This window comes from Parasteatoda tepidariorum, chromosome 2 (genome assembly GCF_043381705.1).
Source record: "Parasteatoda tepidariorum isolate YZ-2023 chromosome 2, CAS_Ptep_4.0, whole genome shotgun sequence".
NCBI lineage: Eukaryota > Metazoa > Arthropoda > Arachnida > Araneae > Theridiidae > Parasteatoda > Parasteatoda tepidariorum.
Genome location: NC_092205.1, coordinates 56,561,713 through 56,587,517, shown reverse-complemented (window position 1 = coordinate 56,587,517; position 25,805 = coordinate 56,561,713). Strand labels below are relative to the sequence as shown.

General features: G+C 25.5%; 2 protein-coding genes across 2 annotated transcripts in view; one reads left to right on the top strand and one right to left on the bottom strand.

The window, feature by feature from the left end:
• Positions 1-124: 124 nt before the first annotated feature.
• On the bottom strand, positions 125-12,362 carry LOC107441373 (protein phosphatase PTC7 homolog). The gene is made up of 6 exons (XM_016054607.3): positions 11,755-12,362; positions 9,156-9,335; positions 7,784-7,982; positions 6,069-6,192; positions 4,447-4,576; positions 125-3,126 (listed from the first exon to the last, which is right to left on the bottom strand). Exons 1-6 carry the CDS (start codon positions 11,990-11,992, stop codon positions 3,011-3,013), a joined length of 987 nt encoding a protein of 328 aa, XP_015910093.1. The 5' UTR covers positions 11,993-12,362; the 3' UTR covers positions 125-3,010.
• A 3,082-nt stretch (positions 12,363-15,444) lies between these two features.
• Positions 15,445-25,805, top strand: part of LOC107441371 (signal peptide peptidase-like protein) — a 39,925-nt gene continuing 29,564 nt past the window's right edge. Inside the window, exons 1-2 of the mRNA XM_016054603.4 lie at positions 15,445-16,138; positions 18,660-18,737. Coding sequence (XP_015910089.1) covers positions 16,113-16,138; positions 18,660-18,737 — 104 coding nt within the window. The 5' untranslated portion in view covers positions 15,445-16,112. The remainder of the gene's footprint in view (positions 16,139-18,659; positions 18,738-25,805) is intronic.

Here is a 25,805-nt window from a genome sequence, read left to right as displayed (position 1 = left end):
ATGAGGAACCCAATTTTATTTCACTCTTTGATTTAACATCTTAGTCTAATCAGGGAATAAAAAATTCTAATACCTAATTCAAGACCAATAAAATTGTTTTAATTGACACAAATTGATAAATATATTTTTATTGTAATATTGAAAATAAATTATGTTGTATTACATTTGTTAAAGTTTTTCAAAAAAATAAAATAAGCTTCATTGCAATTAATTGTAAAATAAAAAATCTCCAACTATGGTTTACAAAAAATTTAATAAAGATTATAAATTACAATCATTTTGTCCATGCAACTTTAAATAATGTCCATGCAACTTTAAATAAATAATGTTAAATTTAAATGTCTTTGTTGTGGAAAAAATCCAATAAAGTATTTTTCTAACATAAAGAGATTTAATTTAGTTTATTATAGTTTGCATAAGATGAAATTCAAAAATTTGATTTCAGCAAAGCACCCTTTCTACGTCTTTTAGGGGGATCTATGCAAATGGCCATATCTATAAAAAGTAAATAATAAAACTTCTTAATACTAAATTTGATAACGGAATAGCGGAGCTAATTTTGTACTTAATATAAGTATAGAAAAAAATAGAGGTTATTCAAATTGAAAAGGCGAAAAAAAACGCCCTTTACATTTATTTCTCAATAAAAATTGTTTTCCACAAAAATTTCACTGTGCTCAGAGAATTCAATGATAAAATTGTTTTATCAGTACTTATTCTGATACACGCCATTCTTTTTCAGCTAACAGTGTTTTTATGACCGCTTTATTCTTAACTCCTACATTTTTTTTACTATCACTCAGCTGAAATTGAGGAAAAAGAATTTTTTATTATAGATGGTCATTCAAAACTTCTCTAATCTAAGTAAATTATTTATATTTAAAAAAAAAAAAAGATGTTATATCTGATAATTTATGTTTTTTCCATCATATAAACGGACAATTTTAACATAACGTTAATTACAATTAAACTAGGACTGCAAATAAACAACCTATAAATGAAAGAGAAGTATGAATGAGAAACAAAGTGTTTTTCAGTATAAAAAATAATGCAGCATTTGGGTGTCGACCGTGCAATTTAATAATAATAATAAAATATCGAACTATACTCATGGTTACCACAAAGAGAAAATTTATAGAACACTTCGTATAATTATTCCCGCCATTTTAATAATAAATACATTAATAATATTAAAGTATTTATCTCTAAATATAAGTCATCACTTCATTTTCATCTTTTAATAAATTCTAAAAAAAAAATTGCTTTTTTTAAATATAATATTTAGTATAAAGTTGATTAAAAAAGAAATTACAACACATGTGCCCTGCTTTAGAATGAATTTGAGAATAATATCGCAAATTAAATCAGTAAATATTATGGTGATGGATTACAATGATTTAATGTAAAGCTGAAATTAATTGTCATGCAACAACTAACATGACAGTGATGAATGAAAAAAAGGCCAGTTCATATTACATACCTAATAATATGTTATGAGGGACCACACAGAATGAGTTAAAGACAGACATACATGCATACATTTTTACAATTACAAATCATTAAAAATATCATAATAAAAATATATAGAATTATGGACAAAACAGCTACTTTCTGGGATAACCTTATTTTCAAAATCTAAGATATTTTATCAGTATATTTTGTTTATTCCTGTAATGGATTATATGAGATTGCTAAATTACAAACTTGATTAATCTGTTTTGTTTTCTTTTGGGAAAGATAAGGTGATATGCTATAGTTGTCAAGCGAAAAGAAGATATTTTTAATAATATGAATACCAAAAATATGCCATCATAGATACACAGACCTGCTAACCTCAGAAATTAAAGTCTCAGACTTTTATAACCACTGTTTAGTGTAATAACAATTATTTTAAATTTGAATTTTTTAAACTTAAAATTTATAGAATGTTAATCTATTGTTTCAAAACAGACTGATTGACCAATTTGGTATTTTTAAAGAAATATTTGACAAAATTTCTTTAAACATATTTTTTTTCTGGTTCGCTTCCACAATCAAAAAATTCTCCTAGAGTTTTTTTTGGCGAAAACATCTTTTACCAAAATTTCTGCTCTTATCATCAGTTACTAAAACGTCTATGAAAACAGTTTAAAAAAAATGGAAAGGTTACTCAAACAAATTAGCTATTTCAGCATAAATTGAAATATCACTCTTATAAAAGAAATCTGTATTTATAAACAGTTTTTATATTTTTTTATGACTTAGACTTTTTTAAACAAAAGATTTAAAAACAAAAAACAATGTCACTATTCTGGTGGTAAGAGATGCAGGTTGTTTGAAAAGTTAGTACACTTACAAAGTTAGTACCGATTAGTACACTTGACAAGAAAAAAAAAGTTTAAGGAAATGATCTGGTGGTCCACGATCCTGAAATTAAACTTAAAAGCAAGAGACTGAAGTCAAGGGCCTGAGAATAGGCAGATCAGATCTGATAATAGTGTATAGGATATTAAAATTTATTTATAATTAGCTCTAAGATCTTTAATATAGAAATTTTACAAAATCATTATGATAACCTGCATTACTTCTCAGTACCGAAGTAAACAAATGCCTAAAACAAAAATAAGAGAGAAAATCTATTTTTACGTACAAACACTAGAACACAGATTAATAAGATAATTAGGTTAAACCAGGTAAAATATCTATCACATCATAAATACAACCAGACTTTACAATAAGAAACAGAATAAGGAAATGAACTGAAATGACATTTATGGATTAAAAACGAACATAAACAGATGAAATTTTTATAATTCTTTTATAAATATACAAAATTAAAGAAAACATAAACAGCACCAAAAGTTATATAAATGAATCTCTGTATCTTTCTAAATTGGTTTCTATGATCTGATGTGCTAAAATTCTGACCTAGTAATCCTTTCATTTTTTTTTCTACTTTCTATCACTTATCTAAATTATGAGCAGTATTAAAAACAAAAAAGAACTTCCTAAGTCATGATGTTAACTTTTATCAACCAGGATCTGAGCAACTGCTGTGAGCAATAACAGCAGGGATTGAGTTTGATTTTTCACCTAACAAGTTGGTTACTGCTGCGAGTAAAACTGTTATATCATCAGGCTTGCCTCCTATAAAAATAACAAAGAATATTATTTTACAGCTGCCAACATGAAAAAACAAACAAACAATAGATTTAAGAAATAATATAAATTTCATAATTATTAAGCAATATTCTATATTTTTTTACTAAAAAATGCATATCACACTATTAACTATAAATTTCTGCAATATTTTCCATTTATGAACAATTAATATTAAATGAACTTGAATCTATGAATAACTAATCTATAAATGAACTATCTAAATGAATTTATAACATTAAATGAACTTGAATCCGAAATGTTTTTTCTTATGTCTATATTTTTGAACTCATAATTTTGAACAGTAATATGCATTCAATTTGTCATAGATGGTTGAAATATTTTTTTATTATATAATTCAAATAAAGTTATATATATATATATAATAGTAAATCTTCAAACTGATGAGGTTGGAAGATTTATGAATAAGGTCTATCAATGAGGTTTGGCGTATTATGTTACAGTAATACTTATTTAAATATTCAAGCAAGCAATAAACCGTGTAAGAATTCTATTACAATAGGGATTTTTCCAGAAACTTACACAATTTAGGGTATTATAGGGATTAGTTCTCTGTCTCACACATAATAAGATTATAAATTAAAATGTTTGTTTTTATCTTTTCATCAGATTAGGAGAAATGGCATCCAATTTGATAGATTATTTTTATAAATTTAAAACAATGACACACAATTAATATATTTTGAAGAGTTTTTTAAATATATTTTTACTTTGATTAAAAAACACAAAACAGGATTTTAGATATTAATTAATTATTTTAAAGTAAACTATGAAAAGTAAAAGATGTATTTCAAAAATTGAAAAGATAACAGTGACATAAATTAACAGTCTAAAAAGGCCACTGGCATGATTTTGTGAAAAAATGTAAAAATCATACCAAAATGAGGTATGTAATAATTGCAGGTTTATTTTTCAGAATTAAATGATGATTAAAAGCATATGAAACATTTTCTCTTTTATCTGATCTAATGAGTGAGATCTATCAGGCATTACAAAGCTAAGTAATAAAAATAAAAAATACTTTTAAATTTACACTATTATTTATTTAAAAAAAATTTAATAACAAATAATAAAATTATATAATTTTAACCTGACAAAATTTAATTTTATTCCATAGCTTCTCATTTATTTCCGTACTTTCGAGCTATTAACAAAGAGATAAGACATTAAAAATACTCCTGAGTTAAAGCTGCTATTTTAACTTTCAATGTAACATTTGAAGAAAAAAAAATAATAATTATGATTAGTGCTGAAATATAACACATATAAAAACAGAGAGAAAATTACCCATGACATTTATTCCATTTTCTCGAGCTCTTTTGGAAAAAGGTGACATATAAGTGGCATCAAAAGCTAATCTATGAGCTTGAAACGCTAAAGTATTAACCATCTTCTGCATGTTTTCTAAATTGTGATCCTATAATAAAGAGTAAATTAAAATCTGGGGCAATAAGTAGCAAATTAAAATTCACATGCAAAAAAATTTGTTTGTTAATATAATAACCTTAATATTACCAACTCGAAGGGAAACACTAAAATTTCATGAGGTGAAAAATCAAATATTTTTTACAATTCAGTCAAAATAATAAAAGTACTGGTCTTTTAAAAATTGTATAAAATGTATTTTTTCTACAAAAATTATTTTAAATAACATCAATATCCCAATTTTTTCATTTGATTTTGTCTTTTGCTGAGTTAAATTTTGATAATAAATTCTTCTGCATTGCTATCTTCTTTTTTCAAACTCCAGATGCATCAGTCTCTTATAATGCTTTTGATTTTTCCTAATCAGTACACACTAAAATATTATTGTCGACAGACTATCCATAAATATCAGTTCTGTTTACATTTGTACATTTAGCAAGTTCTTTCCTATATAATGAGCAGATATTCTTATCTAGATAAGCATCTTGCATGTCTACTTCTTTAAGAATGGATAATCCAAGTAATCCTTTTTTCAAACATAAGTTCTTTCCCATTAGCAAGCAGAGTAAAAAAAAAAAAAAAAAAAAAAAAAAAAAAAAAAAAAAAAAAAAAAAAACAATGCACACGATCTAAAAGTATATGCAATTCACAATATCCTGGGATAGCATAAAGACAATCAATTTTTTTCATGCATCAAATCAAATTAAATTATCATTATAAATATAAATCAAATCACATTAAATTAATCAAAATGATGGGATTAAAAATCAAATTAAATATGCTGGAATAGCCTGGATGGTAGGACATTGGACTCTAGTTCGTGAGAATGTTAGTTCGAATTTCGGTGACTGAAGAATCCTCGTATATTAAATGGTGATTGGTAAAACTTAAATCTGTCAGGGTTACTAAGTCCAGTTCCCATAACAAATCAATACCTCTGGAGGGTATACTGAATTGGTGACTGACCGTTTTCTGGTTCAGGTTAAAATTGTGATCTGTGGATGAATGAATGGAGTATGATTGGGTCCTTAATGTAAAACGGGCTATGACGTATGTAGCTGAAAATGTACTCTTGGCCATAGATGGCACCACTGAAAAAAATAAGAAATGCACCCTCTGCCTTAATTCATGACTTCAAGCGGGCTTGCTGGTATTAGCAAGTAGCATAAGTAAAAACATTAAATGTATAAATAATTTCTAAAACTGTCAGCCTTCTTTCAGAAAATATTCAAGAAATATAAATTTTCAACTTCAGTAATTACCACATATAAAATAAAATTATGAAAATAAAATATGTTTAACTAAGCAGTATTTATACCTACATTTACATTGCAAACATATATGCACGTACAATGAACAAATTAATTTTGTTAAAGAAATATTAAAAGCAAATGATGAACTTAAAATCTCATAGTATTTAAAACATTAACAGTAAAATCAAACATCTTCATTAAACCATATTCACAAATAGAATAAATTATTACTCTAAGTTTCGATAACTGTTGAACTATCACTGATTCAGGTAGATTGTCAAACAAACCATCAGTTGCTAGTAATATAAGATCACCTTCTTCCACAGGCAAAGATGATGTATCGGCAGTCTCAGGGCTATAAAAATATATGCAAATAAAATTTATCAGCAACTGATAATTAGTGAGGCTTTTTTTAATTTTTAATTTCAATCCTTGAGAGAGGATTGTGCTTTTTTCAAATAACAGTCGCTAAATTTTCATTGTAATCATATAAATAAAATTAAGAAAGACCTTTAATTTTTTTTAGCAGACCTTATTATTTTGACAAAAATAAATAATTTTATATAACTTATTAACTGTTGAATTATTAATTCAGAATTCCACAAACTTGTAGAACATTGGTTTTTAATTGATAAATGAAAAAGATACAGTGAAACCTTTCGGGAGAGACCACTCTCGGTTCTGCAGTAAAATGGTCGTTAAGGAAGGTTGATCCTTCTTAGGGGTTACCTCCGTTTTTATGGAAAAAATTCTGTACCTCCCAAAAGTGGTCGCAAATAGAGGAGGTCACTACACATAGGTAGTCTTTTCTTGAGGTTTCACTGATTTTGAAAAGAAAATATATTTTTCAAGTATAACATTGCACAAAAGGACACTATTCTAAAGTACACGACAGGTCATAAGGCAAAAGTATTTTTAAAAATCTTCAAAACAAATATAAAAAAAAACATTAACATGATTGAAATGTACTTATTATTATTAACCACTTATTTTATTAATTAATTAATAATTTTTTTCTTCGAAATAACAGTTATAATTGAAATGTATAATGAATGATACAACTAGATTAAAATACAGTCGCATAAATGGATAAAAACAAGTTCATTTGATGAGCTCACAAAGTAACATAACTGAAAGACACTTTAAAACTTGTTAAAAATGTCTTTTTGCAAATTAAAAATTTTGTAAGCAATTTTTCATAATTTACACACATTTCTAAAGTTTAAAGCTAATTAAAGAAATTAAAATAAATAGTCATTTAAGCTGTCCTAAAGATCTTATGTTAGAAATGCTTTGTTTGCTTTCAATTATAAAATTGCCCTTCTATCAATTTATAACAGCATATTAAAACAAAATCATATAACCTTTCTAAAATTTGCATCAGGGCAAAAAGAAAAAGGAAAAATTATAATTGGAATAATAATGACTTTAAAGAAATGAAAGATGATGCACTGTAATTAATAAATTACTATTCAAATTAGAATACTCAATAAATTATACGGTTGACAAACTATACACAACAAACTTTATATGAATTAAATTTATTTTTACAGCACTAGAGAAATAATTTTTAAAAGAAAATTTAACTTAAAGAAATAAGTTATTAAAAAGGGTGATTTAAGTTTTTAAATGGACTGCACACTTATCTATAGCAACATTAAATAAATAAAAATGAATAAAAGCTTTATCAAAATTAAAGGGCAAGCATGTGGGTCACCCTAGTAAAAATGCTTATGAGAAACACTATTTTTTTTCTTTAAAAAAAATTATCCAAAAGACTTAAATTAAATTAAAAATATAAGCTTTATTTCAAGCTATTCTATTTTTGATATTATAGTTAAGTTTAAAAGTACTTTTTAAACTTAAAATAAATCTGTAAAGAGTTAAGATAGTTTTTAAATATGATAATTTTCGTCTGAAAACTAAAACAAGAGAGAAAAGCATACCTGTCACTTAAAACATGCTCATTAATATTGGCTGGAGCTAAAGATAATTGGAAAGGTGTATTAAAATAATGTTGCTGTTCCTCAGATCTATAAACTATTTGTCCATTTCTCATCACTAAAAATCCACTATCCCCTATATTAGCAGTATACAACATTTGGTCTATTCTATTCAAAACTACAACACAGGCAGTGCTACTACCTAGAATTAAAAACAAATATTAAAGACTACCAAGAATTCAAGATAATATGAGCTTAATGAAAAAAAATTTACATAAGAAATATTATGCATTAATACAGACGGGAATTGAGTTTTAGCTTTAAAATTTTCTAATGAGACAAATAATATACCAGGATTTGAAAAGAACTATTTAATACACAGAAGTCTGCATAAATAAATTTAAGTGTGTAACTTTAAAAACATTAAAAATTAAAAGACTTATGGGCACAATTCATTATAATAAATAACTATTAAAATGAATAATATAATACAGTAGGGAACCGATTATCCGGAACGATCGGGACCATCGCTATTCCGGATAACTGATTTTTCCGGTTTTCTGAATCGCTACAAAAAGCTGTTTTTTTATTGTTAAACCCAACTAAAAAAAAAAAATTTTTTTTTGGAAATAATTTTAAAAAGAAGAAAAAACGATGAAGTAATACACTAATGATTATTTCCAAAATGATGGCAAGGTGAATATCTTTCAAAAAAGAAAGAAAAATCCAAAAATCTTATGAGGGAAATGTTTTTTTTTCTTTTTTTCTTTTAAAAATGGCGGGAAAATTTATCGAATTTCGTTCCGGTTTTCTGATTTCCGGATAACGGGTTCTGTACTGTAAAGGGATACATTATAATTATTACTGAAAGAAAAAAAAAATTCTAAATAAGTCAAAAACAAGCTGAGCTCTTATTTAAAGTGCTGCCAGTAAAGATGACAGCATATCTTATGATTGCCAGACAGTATGTTGAACATTTTTAAACAGAAAAGAAAAATCTCTTGAAAATGAGTGTTTTTAAATGTTTTTAGAATCTAAAATATTATAAAGGATGTTCATTTAAATCCAAGATTAAAGGATCCAAAAAGCATTTACACTTTTTATCGCCATTTTACTGTAACATAATTTTGAGAGGAAAATTACAATAGATAATGTAAAAGTAAAATAAAAACCTAATTTGAAAATTTTAAAAATCCTTAATAATCTTTTTCTTTTTTTTAAATTTATTATTCAAACTTTTTTGTATTGAAATAAAATTAGCTAGAATACAATTGAAAAAGGATGACGAAATATTAAAGGCATTCATTTTTCATATAGCATCTTCTACGAAGTAGTTTTGCATAAAACTATTAAACTTAAAACTTTAAAAACATACCTATTATCTGTTCCTTATTTTCCTTTAATTCATAATAACTAGCAGCTATAAGATGCCCAGGATTTCGAGGATTAAATCTGCCTGACGTTACTAATCTCTCACATGTTTCCATCAAGCTATAAGAAAACTTTGAAGGGTCTATCCCATAATTCCTCCATCCTCCTACACCATCTGCCACACCTTTGAAGAAAATATATTTTTCATTCATGTCATCAATAACAGATTGATTAAAGGATTTATTAACACATAATATAATCTTTATATAATATGTTTTCAAACTAATAAAGCAAAATGAAATGAACTAAAAAAGTAAGATTAGAAGTTAGACAGCCATTCTGGTGTCATCAATGGTAAGATATAGAATGTTTGTATGTATAAGGTTTTGAAAAGGTTTATAAGTTTAATAATTTTTAAGTGTTAAGCTTTATAATTTTTTTAAGGCATCAAAGAAAACCTCATTTCTTTTGGAAACAGGAGATTAAAAAAGAAATATTGCACAGATAATCAATAAATATACAAAGAATTTAACAATACTAAAAATCAAATCAATATTTTAATATTAGACATATATTTAATATTTAACAATTATTGATCAAGTCAATGTTTAATTTATTAAACAGTATATACATAGCCCCTGTTAATGTCCTTTACCAATTTGTATTAACTTGAATATATGCTGAAAAGATCTAAACATGTTTATTAAACAATCAGTTATGGATTAAATATTTATTTAAAAAAACATTTACATAAATTATTATATTTTAATGTTTCCAACAAAATATTTAAACTAATAACTTTTTTTCAGTCACGAATGATATATTTCATTATAAATAGGAATAATTAAACAATATGAAGAATGTGAAAAAAATAGATCAGGGCACTTTATCTAGTTATGCTTAATTCAAACCATTAAGTTGATGCTTAATTATCTTAATTATTTTTCACTCATTTATAGATATTGTATAAAACACATTATTTAAGTATACAAGAACTTATTTGTGATTAAAGGCTGAAATTCAATCTAGTAATTCATTATTTTCAGATGTTGTAAGTATTCAAAGTAATAACCTAATAAGAAATATTTCTAGCTAAAAAGAGATATTAGCCTTACAAGCTAATAAGAAATATTTCTAGTAAAATTTAATGTGTTTACAAAAATTTGGCAATGAACAGACAATTTTCAATCGAGAAATGTTAATAATATTTTTATTATATTTTGAAATCTTGCATAGTTAAAATGCCTAACTGAATATTTGAGTTATATTTTAGTTATTAACATAAATATAAAGTAGACTGTCACAATACTAATATTATGAAATATTTTCATAATAAATTAAATTAATTTACTATACATTTATGCAAAATTGCAAAAAAAAATTTTTTTTTAATACAACTAAAACATGAATTAAAAAAAAAAAAAAGAGTTGTTTTCATATACTGTTAACATTCTTTTAATTTTAACAAATTTTCTAGAATGGGTAGATAATTTTATATTTCACTCAACTATTGGGGGTTATTTCCTTATCGTGATCTGGGGTGTCCAAGCACCAAATAGATTTTAAAGGTGAAAATTTTAAAAAAATAAACCGTGCAGAGGTTTGCCTGGAGGTGGCTGCGATGTATACTTTGAGTCGATTCCCTTCTAAGAATTATATTAGTTTCTAGCGAGCCACTGCCAGAAGTTGCCACAACTTGGTGATTATTTTGTCTTAGATTAGGTGATTAATTTACCTTGCATTTAAACAATGAATCAAGTCACTTTCTTTTGAATTATTAAAAATTAAGGGATATCTGCCACAGCAACTACAATCACAAACGTGCCTAATAGATTCTAAACTTGCAAATATTTTTTAAAAATAACAGATTCATGTTTGCCTGGGGGTGGCTACAAGTTATAGCTTTGGAGTTGGCCCTTTTTTTTGACTTTTTATTTTAATTTCTTGCAGGCCATGCCCGGAAGTTGCCAAGATTTGGCGATTACTTGCCAAGATCACGATATGGGAATCTTTCCAAATATTATTATTATTATATTATTAAATCACCATTTCCGATATATCCACCATAATTCTGAGAGAAAGATAAACTCTTTCCTTCCATAAAATGCCATCAATAACTATGTGTACAATATACATCAAGGTACTACATTTAGAATATTTAATAAATTGATCTGATAAATTACCAATATTTTTATTAAACTTATTTTGAAATAAGAGGCAGAAATAACAATTTAATCGAAAATTTATCACCTATCAAAATCACAAAATATCAAATATCTGTTAATGTTAAAGTGACCGATGCAATGATTATGTAACAAAGGATTTATGACGGAGAGAAATAACATATATTTTTTATTTATTTTTATAGAATTTGCAGCGTTCTCTAAGCAAAACTTTCAGAAGTTAAAAAATAAGATTAAGCAATGTATAGTGAAGAATATTAATTTAATAAGTGTGCAAATTTAAATATAATATCGACATTATCTAAGTTTGAAGGTCACGGTTGATTACGAAATTAATTTCAACTCAAATTCTAAGCTTTATTCAATAAATTTTTTCATGCATTTACACACAGTTTAAACAAATATTATTAAATTGTTTACCTAGGACATCAGCTGTTTTGTATCTGGCAAAAAAACTTGCATCATCGCCGTATCGTCCTTTACTTAAAAGCGCTGAAAATCTAGATGAAACTTTAGGAAATCCACAAGCTACAGCAAGAAGTCTAAAATCTCGTTCTCTTTTTCGATTTACAGCTGCTTCTGTACTACTTGAATAATTATATACACCACTAATCAAAGCACGCGTTAAATACCTACCACAAATGATAACAGACTGCATTCTTTCCAAAAAGATTTTACCATTTCTGTTACTAGTTATTAAATTTAAAACCTCATTCTGTAATAATGTTTCTTAGGTTAAATTGACCTCCGTCATTAATTGTTCCCATTTTACAAGAGAGTGGTAAATAGACCAGAAATCAATTATTTATTTACCATCGGATAATATCAACACACAACAGAATTAACCTTAACTGGGTTAATTCGAAAATGTCCCTTACCGATACACACCAAATATTTTCCAACTATTGAGTTTGATTCATTTCTTACTTTTCAATATTTTACGTACGAAAACTGTTTAAAAAGTTTTAGTGCAAAGGGGTAATGTTATTTTTCTGAAAACAGTTGGATTTTTGTATGCACCACGTGGTACTCATGGAAATTAGAGATGCGCATTAAATTTTTACTTAACTTATTTTTTAAGTTTTAATAGCTTGTGGAAATAATTAATTAACAATTTTATGATATTTTTATAGCTGAACTCGCTAATTTAATGAAAGTGGTAGTTTTCTTTAAATAGAAACTCTAAAACTGAAAGTGAAACTAAAAATGGGTATGGTTTCTTTTCACTGGTGCGTTTTCTCTCGTCTTGGCAGCAGTTATGTTCATATCTTACTGAATGATGAAAATCTAACACTTATCTTAAAATATGAATTTATAATATTAAGTAAAAGTATCTTGTATTAAAATTAAAGACCTTTTGTTTAAGGCATCAATTTTGCTGCTAAAATCTAACCCCGACTGCTTCAAAAATACAACCAATCAAGTGCTTCCTAAATAAAAGGAGTTTTTGGACAGATGAGGAATTCTGTTTCTTGCCGCTAAGGATGAAGATTGTTACTAAGAGATTAATAACGTAAATTATATATAAAATGAAGCAAATGAGTAATATTTTCTTTTATTTTCATCAAATTTTTTTAATTACTCTTTTAATTGACTTAAAAATCGGAACAAATTGTGTAAAATTACTTTGAATTAGGAATTTTTACCTAGTAATGAGTCATTTTCAAAGTATCACAATATAACTAATTATTTATTATTACTAGTTTCAGTAATTGCATTACTTGTACTAGTAAAAACTTATCACAGTATTTCAACCATAGTGATAATAAGTTATTTTCAGTTATATATTCTTCGTACAATAAGATTTAATGGTTAAATAAAATTTATTTATTATTTAATAGTTAATAATGGTAGTTAATAGTTTCATTTGTTAATTTTTTTACTGGAATAAAATAAAAGAGAAATTTATAAAGATCTTATTCACAGCTGCAAGTACATAAAACCCTAAATTAGATAAATATCCAAAGAAAACATGAAAAGAATACAGAAAACAAAAAAGTAAAATTATTATTAAGAAAATATTATTAATAAAAAATAAACATTATTATTTAAAATTATGAATGCAAAATAAGAATTAAAAAAATAAATAAATAAAAATTTTTAATTTGGCAATGAAAAGTTAAAAAAAAAAAATAAATAAATAATAATTTTTTTTTATTAACTTACATGATTATATCTGTAAAAATTAATGCTTTTCTATATTATATTAATAAAATCAAAGCAAAATACATCAATACAATAATAGTTTAAGAGTATAAATATTGATTTGATAAACAGTTTTTTTAATTTGTTATTTTTACAGATTTTTGATAGGGAATATGTTTTTTTTCTTCCTTAAATATAAATTAACGACCCCTATTGAACATTCTTTTTGTTTTTCTGTTATAAACACTTTTGACAAGGATTCTTAAAATATAGAGTAGAGAAATTCACATTTGATTGAAATTGAATTTTATGTAAATGTAAACGGAAATTATTCTATTATTAAAAACTTACTATTTTCAACTAAATATTCTTTACTTTCACTTGAATAGAAAAAATATATGTAAAGGCAAAGACAGAAAATTTCATTAATATTTTATTCTATAAGAAATATTTTCCTTGAACAAAATATTTATCGGTTAGAATATTCTATTTCATATACAAATGGTATTTATAGATTTAAAGTTTTAGTGCCTTTTAGTCATCGATTGGATGTCGCCTTTAAACGCCATTATTTCCTATTCCAATTTTTTTTTTTATCTGGTTATAAAATTGTTTATTTGAACTAAGTTTTGAGCAAAAAATTTTGAAGAATTTTTTTAAATATATTTTTATTATTTATTCAAAAATGCTTAAATAAAGGAAATTGCTTGAGTATATGTATATATAAGAAATATTAATGTCCGATTTTTCTTGCTTTTTTATGTCTCAGAAATTATATTCAACCGGTTTTGCTTAATTTTTGATGGGATTTAAAAGAGAATATAAGTATTTTTTCGTATCCTATGCAAAGCGAAATATTTTTCTTCATTTTTAAATTAAATTTTAATATACTGATAAAAAAGAAATAATATAATAAAATACGTTATTAACTAGATATATTAAAAATAATATAATAGCAAAGAAATAATTATCAAAACCACTTTTCGTGTGAAATTTTCTTTGGATAAGGGATTGGAGGTTCCCGGATTGAGAGTCAAAATCGTGCCTCCGGGCGCCCACTCGAGTGGGTGCCCATGCAAATTGGGCATATTTTCTGGGCTCACACTGCTGATATTTAAATTTTTTTGCAATTTGTTAGTATAAAAATTTTTGCATTTTTAAAAAAAAATATATTTAGTGTTGAAAATTTCAAACTTTTTTTTCTTCCTGTTTTTTCAAGCGTACGAATTTGAAACGAAGGAAATAGTCTTTTCATTTTTAGAAGTATCCTACTGCCTCCTCCACAAAAAAAAACTTCGTATGATTCAAAAATATTCATAATAATTAAAAAATAAAATTAATTCAAATCTCTTTAGATAATTAATTCGCAAATTTCCCTACTTCTTAAGGCCTTAGTACTGTAACGTAAATATTTTGTACATGAAAATGAAGTGATAGCATAAGTAGTAAAGAGGAAAAAATTGTATTTAAATATGAAATGCGGAAAAAAAAAAAAAAAAAAAAAAAATGGTGCAGANAAAAAAAAAAAAAAAAAAAAAAAAAAAAAAAAAAAAAAAAAAAAAAACATGGGTAATAACGCGGTTCTGATTCAGGTAGAAAATATAAGGGAATGAGTGAAAAACATGAAAACATTTTTCCACAATAATTCGATTTTTTTCTCAATATTTTAACAGTATTTCTATTGTTTATAAAATATTCATTATAATAATAATAAATTCTTTGCTGCATCTTTTATATAAAAATTTTCTTTCATTATTATACGAGTAAGCAACAAAAATATTAATTTAGATAAAAACTGAATGAAATTAAAAAATAAAAAAAACGTTACAATTTGTTTTAAAACTGTAACATGAAAAGAAAATAATATTGAAAATGGACTGAGACTACTTTTCTCGCATCATCGTTATTGAATTGTAGCGTTTATTAACTGAATAGAAGACCAATCTGATTGGTTGATCTCGAATCAAACTGAAAAGGGGTCGTTTCCAAATAATAAATTATGATCGTTAAGTTAATTTCGTTTTTTATTTAAATTAAATTAATTTTGGTGTATAAATCACAATAAAATATTAAAGTTATCGAAAAGCAGATTTATAAAATATCTTAAAATAGCTCACAGAGGTAAGTTTCGGAATGGAGTGTAGCAAAACACTTCCAAAAATTGTTGCCACCAGCTGTTTCTCTTTCTTTGAGCAAAATTACCTTCAGGCCAAATGATCAGTATGGCTTCATGTCATGTTCTGAAAACACAACGGGATGAGTATCCGATTAATTGTTAAATTTTAAAGATATCTCTTCAAAATTCTTTTCAAATCTTAAAAGAATGAGTGAATACAATTCGTACAATTGGATATGTTGATGTACATTTCATGAAGCTCTTTTTATTTATGTGGATCTTGTTGAAAAGATGTATATCTACTTAATGTTTATATTGTAAATAAAAATCACAGATGAAGCTTTTGTGTACGAATATTCTGTTTATAAAATCATAGATCTGCTGAAAGTGTTTGCTAGAGTAGCTAGTATGAGTGTTATAGTGTTCAATAAATATGAAGTACTAGCTTAAAACTATTTATACTGGAAAGTTGAAGAGCTTTTTCCGGTTGTTCATCAACTATTTATCACATAGATAAATGCTGGAAATGTCCGAATACCAATGGTAATTTAGAAATTATTTGTTTTATAAGAATTGTTTTACTATCCTATCTCAACAAAACAATGTATTTTAACTAATAGATTCTTATAAGTCTGAGTTCTATAATAGTGATAAACATAACTAATTACCTACAAATAGTAGTAATTATTTCATATTTCTTAAAAATTTATGAATTGCTAGTATTTTAGAGACGAAATTTTAGTGAATATTGACATTGAATAAAGCAAAATGTGCTAGTTTTTGAAGCAATTATTAAATATCTAATCATTTAAATTTATGTTCTACATAAATTACAATTTTACAAACGTTTTTTATTTAACAAATATTATGTTAAACTTCATTAACTTAAACAAAATTAGCAACTATTTTTTTTAAAAACCATGTTATTTGTGTTTGGTTGTGTTATTATTTTATTTATTTTTAAACTTTTAATCTGACTTATGTGTTTTATTTACAAAAACTTTTATTGTCTAAAAAAATTAGAATAAATTCACTCTTATTTGAAAAATTTTTTTTTTGAGATGTGAAATTTAAAATCGATGAATTAATTTTAAAACAGAGACATCAATTGTAAACTCCAGCCATTTTATTTTTAAGATCATACTGTAACTAATATATTAATTTTACAAATTGAATGTTCTAGAATTATTGATTGAATATTGAACCAAAACACTCTGTCGGACATTATTAATAGTTGTTTTGTTCTATTTAAAGTCTAATAAAATAAAGATTTATTTTTTTCATCTTATTGCATTAGAGTAATAGAAAGCTTTTTATTTTAGAATAATAAAAGATTCTAGTATGCTCCTTGCTCATCTGCTCGCTTTTTAGAAATAAATTGTTTTGCAAAAATAAAAATTCATCAAACTTCAGATTGTATATATTACTATTGTATTTATGAATGTATTTGATTGTGTTTATTACAATTTTTTTTTATTTCTCATATTATTGTTGGTATCAAGTTAAATGTCATCAATTTTTTTTCAAATAAATATTTTTTTAATAAAATTGGTGCATTTGTTGTAACGTTTTGTGTAAAATTTTTATTGTTTTGTTAGTAATTCATAAAGGGCCTGAAAAATGAAAAGAGCTTGAATTTAAAACAAAATAAATACCTACTATAAATAACTCATACTTTAGAGTTACTAATTATATAATCTTTCTAATATTTTGTTCTTTGTTTCAAATGTTTTTTCTTATTACATATCTCTAGAAATTTATTTTACTAGATGATAATATTTTTAAAAAAATTGTTCATGATAAATTGGTAACGGTTTTTTATGTTAAGGAAATGTTCATATCTGACATTACCATTTCTTAACATTTTTTTTATCATTAGTAAATATAGCAATAAATATGTAAATTTAAATTAATGAAATTATTATTAAAACAAATTTATTATAGTATTGTTTTTAAAAATAGCAACATTTATAATTTTTATAATTTAATTTATATGAATATACAATCAATATGGATTCCATGAATGTTTTGAATATGGCTTTCATGTATGTAAATTGTTTAAATGAAAAAAAAAAAAAAAAAGAAATACTTGCTGAGTCAGTCACAAATTATAAGTAAAAAACTTAGTTTTCTGCTTTCTTTGAATTAATGAAATTTATTAAACGTAATATGTGTAAATGATCATATGACAAATTTATTTTCCATTTAATTACAAATATGTTTAAAAAATAAAGTTTATTCTAAATCTTTTTGTTAAATCATTTCCTGGATAAAAGTTGTTTAAAAAAATATGTATACATAGATTTATGAGATCCATTTATTTTTATTTGAGTCACTTTGCTTTTGTAATATTTTATTTAAATATAGTTTGCACCATCTAAAATCTCATGTATAATTTTAAAGCCCAAAATGTTTATAACATATTAATTTACATGTTTTTGTAATTGTTATAATCTTCTGAAAAAATATTAAATATCTTTTCTTAAAATAGATTTAAGACAATGTACATTTAAAATATTTATAATCTGGGAAATTTAAATCTCTAATGTAATTAAAGTGAGCAAATATTTTTTTAAAAACATAATTAATTTACTATTAAGATAACTAAAAAATTTTTTATGTATCGCAATAAAAATATTTTTTGAATGATACAAATCTTATCTTTTACTTAATTTTGGTTTCTCATTTAGTTGTAGCTATAATCACAAATTAGATTCATACGAACTTTTTGTTTATATGTTTTTGTAATTGTCATAATCTTCTGAAAAAACAATAAATATCTTTCCTTAAAATAGATTTAAGGCAAAGTACATTTAAAATATTTATAGTCTGGGAAATTTAAATCTCTAACGTAATTAAATTTAGCAAATATTTTTTTAAAAATATAATTTACTATTAAGATAACAGAAATTTTTTTTATGTATCATGATAAAAATATTTTTTGAATGATACAAATCTTATCTTTTACTTAATTTTGGTTTCTCATTTAGTTGTAGCTATAATCACAAATTAGATTCATGCGAACTTTTTGTTCCAAATACTTATTTTACGATATTTTTTTTAGGGCGTATTCATTAGTGGATTCGTCAAGAGTTTCAACTTTTCTAATATCAATGCTTCTCATTGTATATGGAAGTTTCAGGTAATTATAGTTTATGTTCGCTATGACATCAATTTTATTTATTAATTTGTTTAAATATGTGGTTTTTACCTGCTTTTTAAGGAAATTATTTATTAATTTTTAAATGTGTTTAGAAATCAATCTAATTTTTTACACTTTTAAATAAATTTTTCTTGCATTATTTTAATAGAATAATTCAACTTTATTTAAAGTGGAGTTAATCTGCATTTTTAGTTAATGCTAGAACCAGGGTTGGCAAGATTTTGCCGCAGGTGGAAAAAACCATGGTAAATACCGGTAAAAACCGTCCTGGCAAAAACAGGTTTTTGCCAAGCAAAGTGGCAAAAAGTGGCAAAAACCTATATTTTCCAAGATGAGAGGACAAAAACACATTTTTGATACAAAATTATTCCTAAAATTGAAATATATACTATGAATATAAATAATTACAAAAAAATTAACAAAACTATTATTCCATAATTAAATGATAATGTAACATTTTAGTAGTTTAAAACATTATTGATTGGAAAATTTGTGATTATTCTCTTTTTTCCAGTGAAATGAACTTATTTTAAATTAATATAACTATAATTTAAAGCATAAAATATCTATCAACATGTGTAGTTAATTATTGTACAAATAATAATTTTTTATAATATAATAATAATAATATAATACAAATAATATTATTTATTTATTTGTAAAAAAACATTTATTTAAGGATTCTAAATTGAAACGAGGTCAAAAACTTTCAATGTTTTAAAACTTATTGCCTTTACATTAATTATTAATATGTTAAAAATATTTTTTTCATGTAATGTATCAAAATTATTATTCCTTATGATTGATTTAAATTTGTTTCAAGTATTTTGTAATAATATTTAATCAGCAACTTAGATAATTTGGTTTTTGCCGGTTTTTACCAGTTTTTGCCGGTTTTTACCGGGTTTTTGCCACTGTCTTGGCAAAAAACCCTTTTTGCCGGCAAAATCTCCAACCCTGGCTAGAACTATTCCACATGTTATATACTTAAATTTCTGGCAGAAATAGATCTTTTTCAAACATTTCTTCCCAACAAATTATTTATCCTTAAATTTTTTTTTGTGCAATTTTGTGTAAAAACTTCCTTGCTTAGCATCAACCAGGTCTTAGTTATAAACACTATTCAAGTTAAATAGTTAAAAATCTTAAATGTCCCCTACTTGTCTGGGTGTCCTACTTTAAAAATTACGAATGTTTTCTGTGTGTTTTTACTTAAGAATTGTCTATTAGAGTTATGAGTTAACAAAAATTGAAATAAATATAAGCACAAATTTATAAATATATTATAATTTACTTTTGTTATAAAAAGTTTAAAAGCATTTTGTAAATGAACAAAACATGTAAATTTGAGGACCAATGGGGCTACCAAAATGTGGTTAGGGCCCCCGTATTTCTAAATCAGACACTATCCGGTTGTAAAAGGTATTGTAAATATTGGGTAAATAGGTATTGTAAATGTGTAGATGGTATTTTTGGCAATGCATACTTTTAGAAGATTGCACATAGATCACAAAACATTGAAACAGAATTTTTTTTAATAATTTTAGTTATAAAATAATAAAAACCTCTATCAGAAGGAAAGATTTTATTTAAATTCTTGGATTTCGCTTGCAGCGTTTGTGTTGTTTATTTAAGTTTGAAATAAAATTTTTTTAAAATTTTCTTTCATTTTAGAAGTATTACCCTAAGTATTCTACTCTAACTATTCTAAACACCCTTAATTATTTTGATCCTAAGTATTACTATCGATTCCTCGCTTATGTATCATTTTCCAAATTGAAACACGAGACTAGTTTAAATTTTTACTTTTGCACAGAAAGCTTTTGAAAATCGGGTCACCTGGTGCAACCTGCTATTTCTATTTTTTCAAAAAATTCTTTACATTTTTTCTGATTGTCCAATTCTTTAAAAAAAATTTTTCCCTATGTTTTATGATTTTTTAAAATTTATTATTATTTTTTTACATGTTTCAATTGGAGGTACAGGTGAAAACATCGTTCCAAAAGTATTACCTAAGGGAAAAAGATGCAACATTATTTAAAGCAACTTTAAAAAATACTTTTCTAAACTTAAAACAATGTTACCTTGGAAATTTTTTTTATTTCCATTCTCTCAGACACGATAAATCCTTCAGTTTTCATACAATTTACTTTTTTGGCATTATATTCATTGTATATAATCAATGAAGTTTCCATTGCTCACAGATATATTCATACATATTACATACATTTGTGCACAAAATGAAAAAGTGAACACCCTGAATAACTTAATGATTCCAGGGTCTAACTTTGAATTTGCTAATTAATTAGTGCAGATAATATTTTAAATTCCGAAATCAGACACAAAAATGTACTTGGTCTGAATAAACAAAAATTTCCCCCCCCCCCATAGATATGGATTTTTGAACCCAAAATGTGGGGAGTTGCTACGATCTGAAAAATAGCCTTTAATATTAATTTTACTTTTTGTGTTTCACCATATCTTGGGAACTTTTTAAACGATTAAAATTTTTTTTTAATAATTTTAAATGGTAAAATTCAATATTGGAGCAAAATTATTAGTTCTTGAGGAATGAAATTTTAAACTTTTTACAACTTTAAATTAATTTACAACTTTTTTAAAATTTGATAATTAGGGAATTATTTGAATGATTGCAATCAAATTTTAAATTTTGCCATTTAAAATTATATTTTTTAAAATGATATGAAATTTTGTATACCTTACAATTCAAATTATTTGACTTGTAAGAAAAAGGATGAAAATAAAATAATAAAAATTAAATAATTAAGTAATAAAAATTTATAAATATATATTAAAAATTATCTTTGTATACACGCATCCTGTAATTGTTTGCAAAAATTTTTTCAAATTGCTTAAGAAATTTTCATGATATGGTAAAATACTCACAAAGTAAAATTAATATTAAAGGGCCAAAACTTTTATCCGCTCTCTTGTTCAAGCTATTGAGACCATATTTTTCAGATTGCGTCATCCCTTCATATTTCGAGGGTAAAGAATATGAATCCCTAATAAAAATAAATGTTTTTTCAGAGAAGGTACATTTTTGTGCCTGGTTTCGTTATTTAAAATATTGTCTGTGCACTTATTATTTAGTATATTTAAGGTTAGTCCCTCGAAATATTAAGCTTGCATTCTATCACTTCAACATCCAATCATTAGATCAAAACTTACTCACGTGAAGAAGTTTTAAAATTCAGAGTGACTTTGAGTCACTTTTTAGATGCAAAGGGTTTATAAAATGAATTATTTTTGCAGGGTATCTGCTACATTTTAGATTTTCAAATCCATGACTTTCTATTCCAAGAATTTTTCACGACTTAACGAAGTTACCATTTTCTCGGACAAAAACATAACAATAAATTTAAAAAAAACATAACATTAATTGAAATGATAGGTGTAACCAAAACTGTTATACTCTGCATCTTCATATTTATAGATTTTAAATTTAAAAAACAGGGTAAAGAAAGAGTTGAAGCAATGAAATTAGTGAAAAAAATACAAAAGCAAATAATTTTTTTTCTGCAGAATTATATTCTAAAGGTATTCTATTCTTGTTCATCAGAAAGAAAAGAAATACTCTGGATTTTTCTGTTCTCATTTCCAAAAAAAAAAAAAAAAATTCCCCAATGACTGGCCTGCTTTAGCTAGAATTTCAAATTGATAAAATAAAAAAAAAATAATAATAAAGATTCTGAAATTACAGAAGTTTAAAAAGATAATTCCCTCTAGAAATGATGCTTTTTCTTTCATTTTTTAAAAGAGCACCATCATTTTTTAAAGAACGTGATAAAAACATTTTATATTTTAATAAAATAAGACTGAGTGAGGATTTTGTAAAAATTTTTTTACACCATGAAATTGGGGGGGGGGGATTCTATTTTAAAAATAAGATTTTTCAGCGACCTAAATCTATGACTTTCCATGATTTTTTTAAAAAAATAGTTAAAAATATGACAAATTTTGTCCGATACCGAAATTTATGACTTTTCATGATTTTTCATGACTTTCGAGGTGCGCAGATACCCTTTATTTATTCTATCAATTTTTAGGATTAATTAGGCCAATTAATAAAATTAATTAGGACACTAATTAATTTTTCCATATTTCATTGAATAAAATACACTATTTTTTTGAAAATGGCTAGAGACCTTTAGTTTTGTAGTCTTAATTTTAAATGTTTTTAATACTATTGTTTTATTAAGAGTCCACATTTAATGCCAGGCCACGGTTTGCGATAGGGCCCATAAACTGTTGTCATATAACTGTTCTTAAAAATTTCAAGAAACTTAGAAGATATGTATTTTAGGAATAGGATATTGTAAGAAAAAAAAAAGCTTAGGTTGAGGATAACATTTGAGTTGAGCACTTTATTTCACTATAGTTGTGAATAATAATTTTTCTAATATTAAAACTGTATTACTTTTTTGTTTAATTATTCAATTTTTTACAAGAAAATACGTCTTGAATTTTTTAACTGAAAAAGGAGAACTTTTTCATGCTATCTGAGATGAGGATAGTTAGACTTTTTCTTACCTTTTTTTACTGTACGTTATATGAATATTTTTATTTTATTTTATTTAATAAGAAGCTGAGGGGGGGGGGGACTATAAGTCTACTGTGAAGTTTACCCAGTCATGCTTCTTGGCCTGGAACCAACGTTCAAGGTCAGTGACACGCAGCTTGAGATGGCGACCCTTTTTCGCCCTTTGTTTTATAAGATGACCGGAAGCTTTTCCCTTCGGAAAAGAGATAAAAACCTGGGAAAGAAATATTCGCACCCTTTTCTATTATTCGATTTTCTCCGAATATCTGTTGGATATTATTATTTTTCTTTTATACTGAACAGTTTTGTTACGTATATTTAGAACACGTGGAATCTAGCACACTATTTTTATTATTATCAACTGTGTAATTCTGCTTAACTAGAACACGTTATGCAGAATTACACCTTTAAATTGTTGATGAAAAATAAATGTTAATATTTAACATGCATCTCCGAACGAAATTAAAAACTTTTTGATCATTGATGGAAAAATGAAATATCTCGCTTTAATTTTTCTTTAATTTCAAAAACTTCTTGCTGCACCGCATGTAGATTTAAGTTCAATGGTTTTGGGGAATTTATGCGCACTCGGAATTACGGTCGTTAACAACTTGGCAGCCTTTCTAGCAAAAGTAATTTAAAATTGCCTGATTAGTTATTAAAGATTTTTGAACTAATCCTGGTCTGCATATTTTATAAGCAACAAACTGTGTTATAGTTATAAGCAACAAAGCAATAAGTTCCTTCAAGAATAAATTTCCTACATTGATTCATGATAATGATTGCTTAATATGAAGTTATTGGTTGAAGTATTTTTTATTTGAAAATAATCTAACTTTTTGGTACCCTCCCTCACTACTTGCTTAGCAGGATCATTTCATAATATACAACTTACACAATTCAATATATTTTATGGCTGTATTTTTTCATGTTTGGTTTTTAAAGTTATTTTTATTTTGAACATCTATCGTTTTGATGAAATATTGCTCATTATTACACTTGAAGAAGGAGGAAAGATTGATTTGATTCGAGGAGGGGGAAACGTTCTTAACTTCAGGGCTTAAAGAATTTAAACTTCGCGGTTTGAAAATATTTTAGCAAGCATTCACGAGGGCCTTTATTTCAGCATTTTTACATGGTGAAAGATCGCCTTTTTTACCCACGATGAAAATGTTCCAATTGATTATTTCAACACTGCACACAAAATAAACAAATAACTGCGTAGTGTAAAACTGCAAAACAAATAAACTTAGCGCATAAAGTCTCCGGAATACGTCCGCAACTAACGCACGTGACTGATACTGGTTTGCACTTGTTTATGTTCGTGTATCAATTGGTTAACATTGTAATGCAATACATTAAAAATTAATACAAATAGGAAGCATATAAAAAAATCTGAATATAAACCCATTACATGTGTGTTTAAATATAAAAGTATTGCCTATAAACTCGTGCAAAGCATGACATTATTAAAAAACTACTGTGCGTTTAATAATTTGGCCAGGAGCTGTATGTGTATGGCTATTTTTTTTTCCTTCGGTCATTATTCACTTTTTACATTTCTTAGAAATATTAGTAATGCGTTTTTAACTATGAAAAGATGCATGAGTTGCTTGGTTATCAACTCGATCGAATGAATGTTCCAAAAGCTAATTCTTTTTATGGAGACCATTGCAGGACCCTCCGAAATATGGAAAAACTAAAATATTGAGTACTTATATTCAATTAGTAGCTTGTAAATAAATAAATTATTGTTGTAATGATAGCAACTAGAATCAACATTTCCATTTGCTGAGATGGCTGTGCCTAGGATCAATATGCTTTGTATTGTTTATCGTTGAGTGCATGAAAATAGAATGTATTGATTTGAACATTTGGTTTGGAGAGCGTTAATTCGATTTATGTTTCGAACGTTACTGATAAACAATTCCAAACTAGTTTTGTAAATTTAAAAGGTTTTACTGTCAAAATATTTAAAGCACAGAACATCTATTTAAAAGAGATTTTCATTGTAGTTATAACAATGACCCTAAATCCGATATTCAATCGCATGCTTGTGATAGGCGAACAGTTATTTTTGATTGTCTAGGCAGCAATACAAATATCCACTTAACAAAAGTGTAATTTTGTTTCATTTGTTAGCAGAAAACAATAATGGACAAATATCATTTTTAACGAAGCATTATAAACGTTTACGTTTTATTTACTCGATTTCTTATGGTGACTTTCTGGCCTTTTTGATCGTTGTAGTTTTAAGAAGTATTTTGAAAATTTCTAACTACAAGACAAGGGTGTTTCACAAACACACACACACAAAAAAATTAATGGATTAATTTTAGTTTTAAGATATTGAATATAAGCGGTTCTAAGTTTTAAAGCAATTGTATTGTATTGGTTTTAACCTCATGCAGTGTTTCCCAAAGTGTGGTACGCGTACCCCCAGGGGTACGGGAGCAGTTTAGCGAGGGTACGTGGAAAATATT

What these genes read in the sequence shown, in the direction of transcription:
- LOC107441373 (XM_016054607.3), bottom strand. Translation starts at nt 11,992, where the DNA reads ATGCAGTCTGTTATCATTTGTGGTAGGTATTTAACGCGTGCTTTGATT. An exon ending in GAGCATGTTTTAAGTGACAG is followed by an intron (nt 6,193 to 7,783) that starts GTATGCTTTTCT and finishes ATATTTTTATAG; the next exon opens with CCCTGAGACTGCCGATACAT. An exon ending in AACAGTTATCGAAACTTAGA is followed by an intron (nt 4,577 to 6,068) that starts GTAATAATTTAT and finishes TCTTTATTATAG; the next exon opens with GATCACAATTTAGAAAACAT.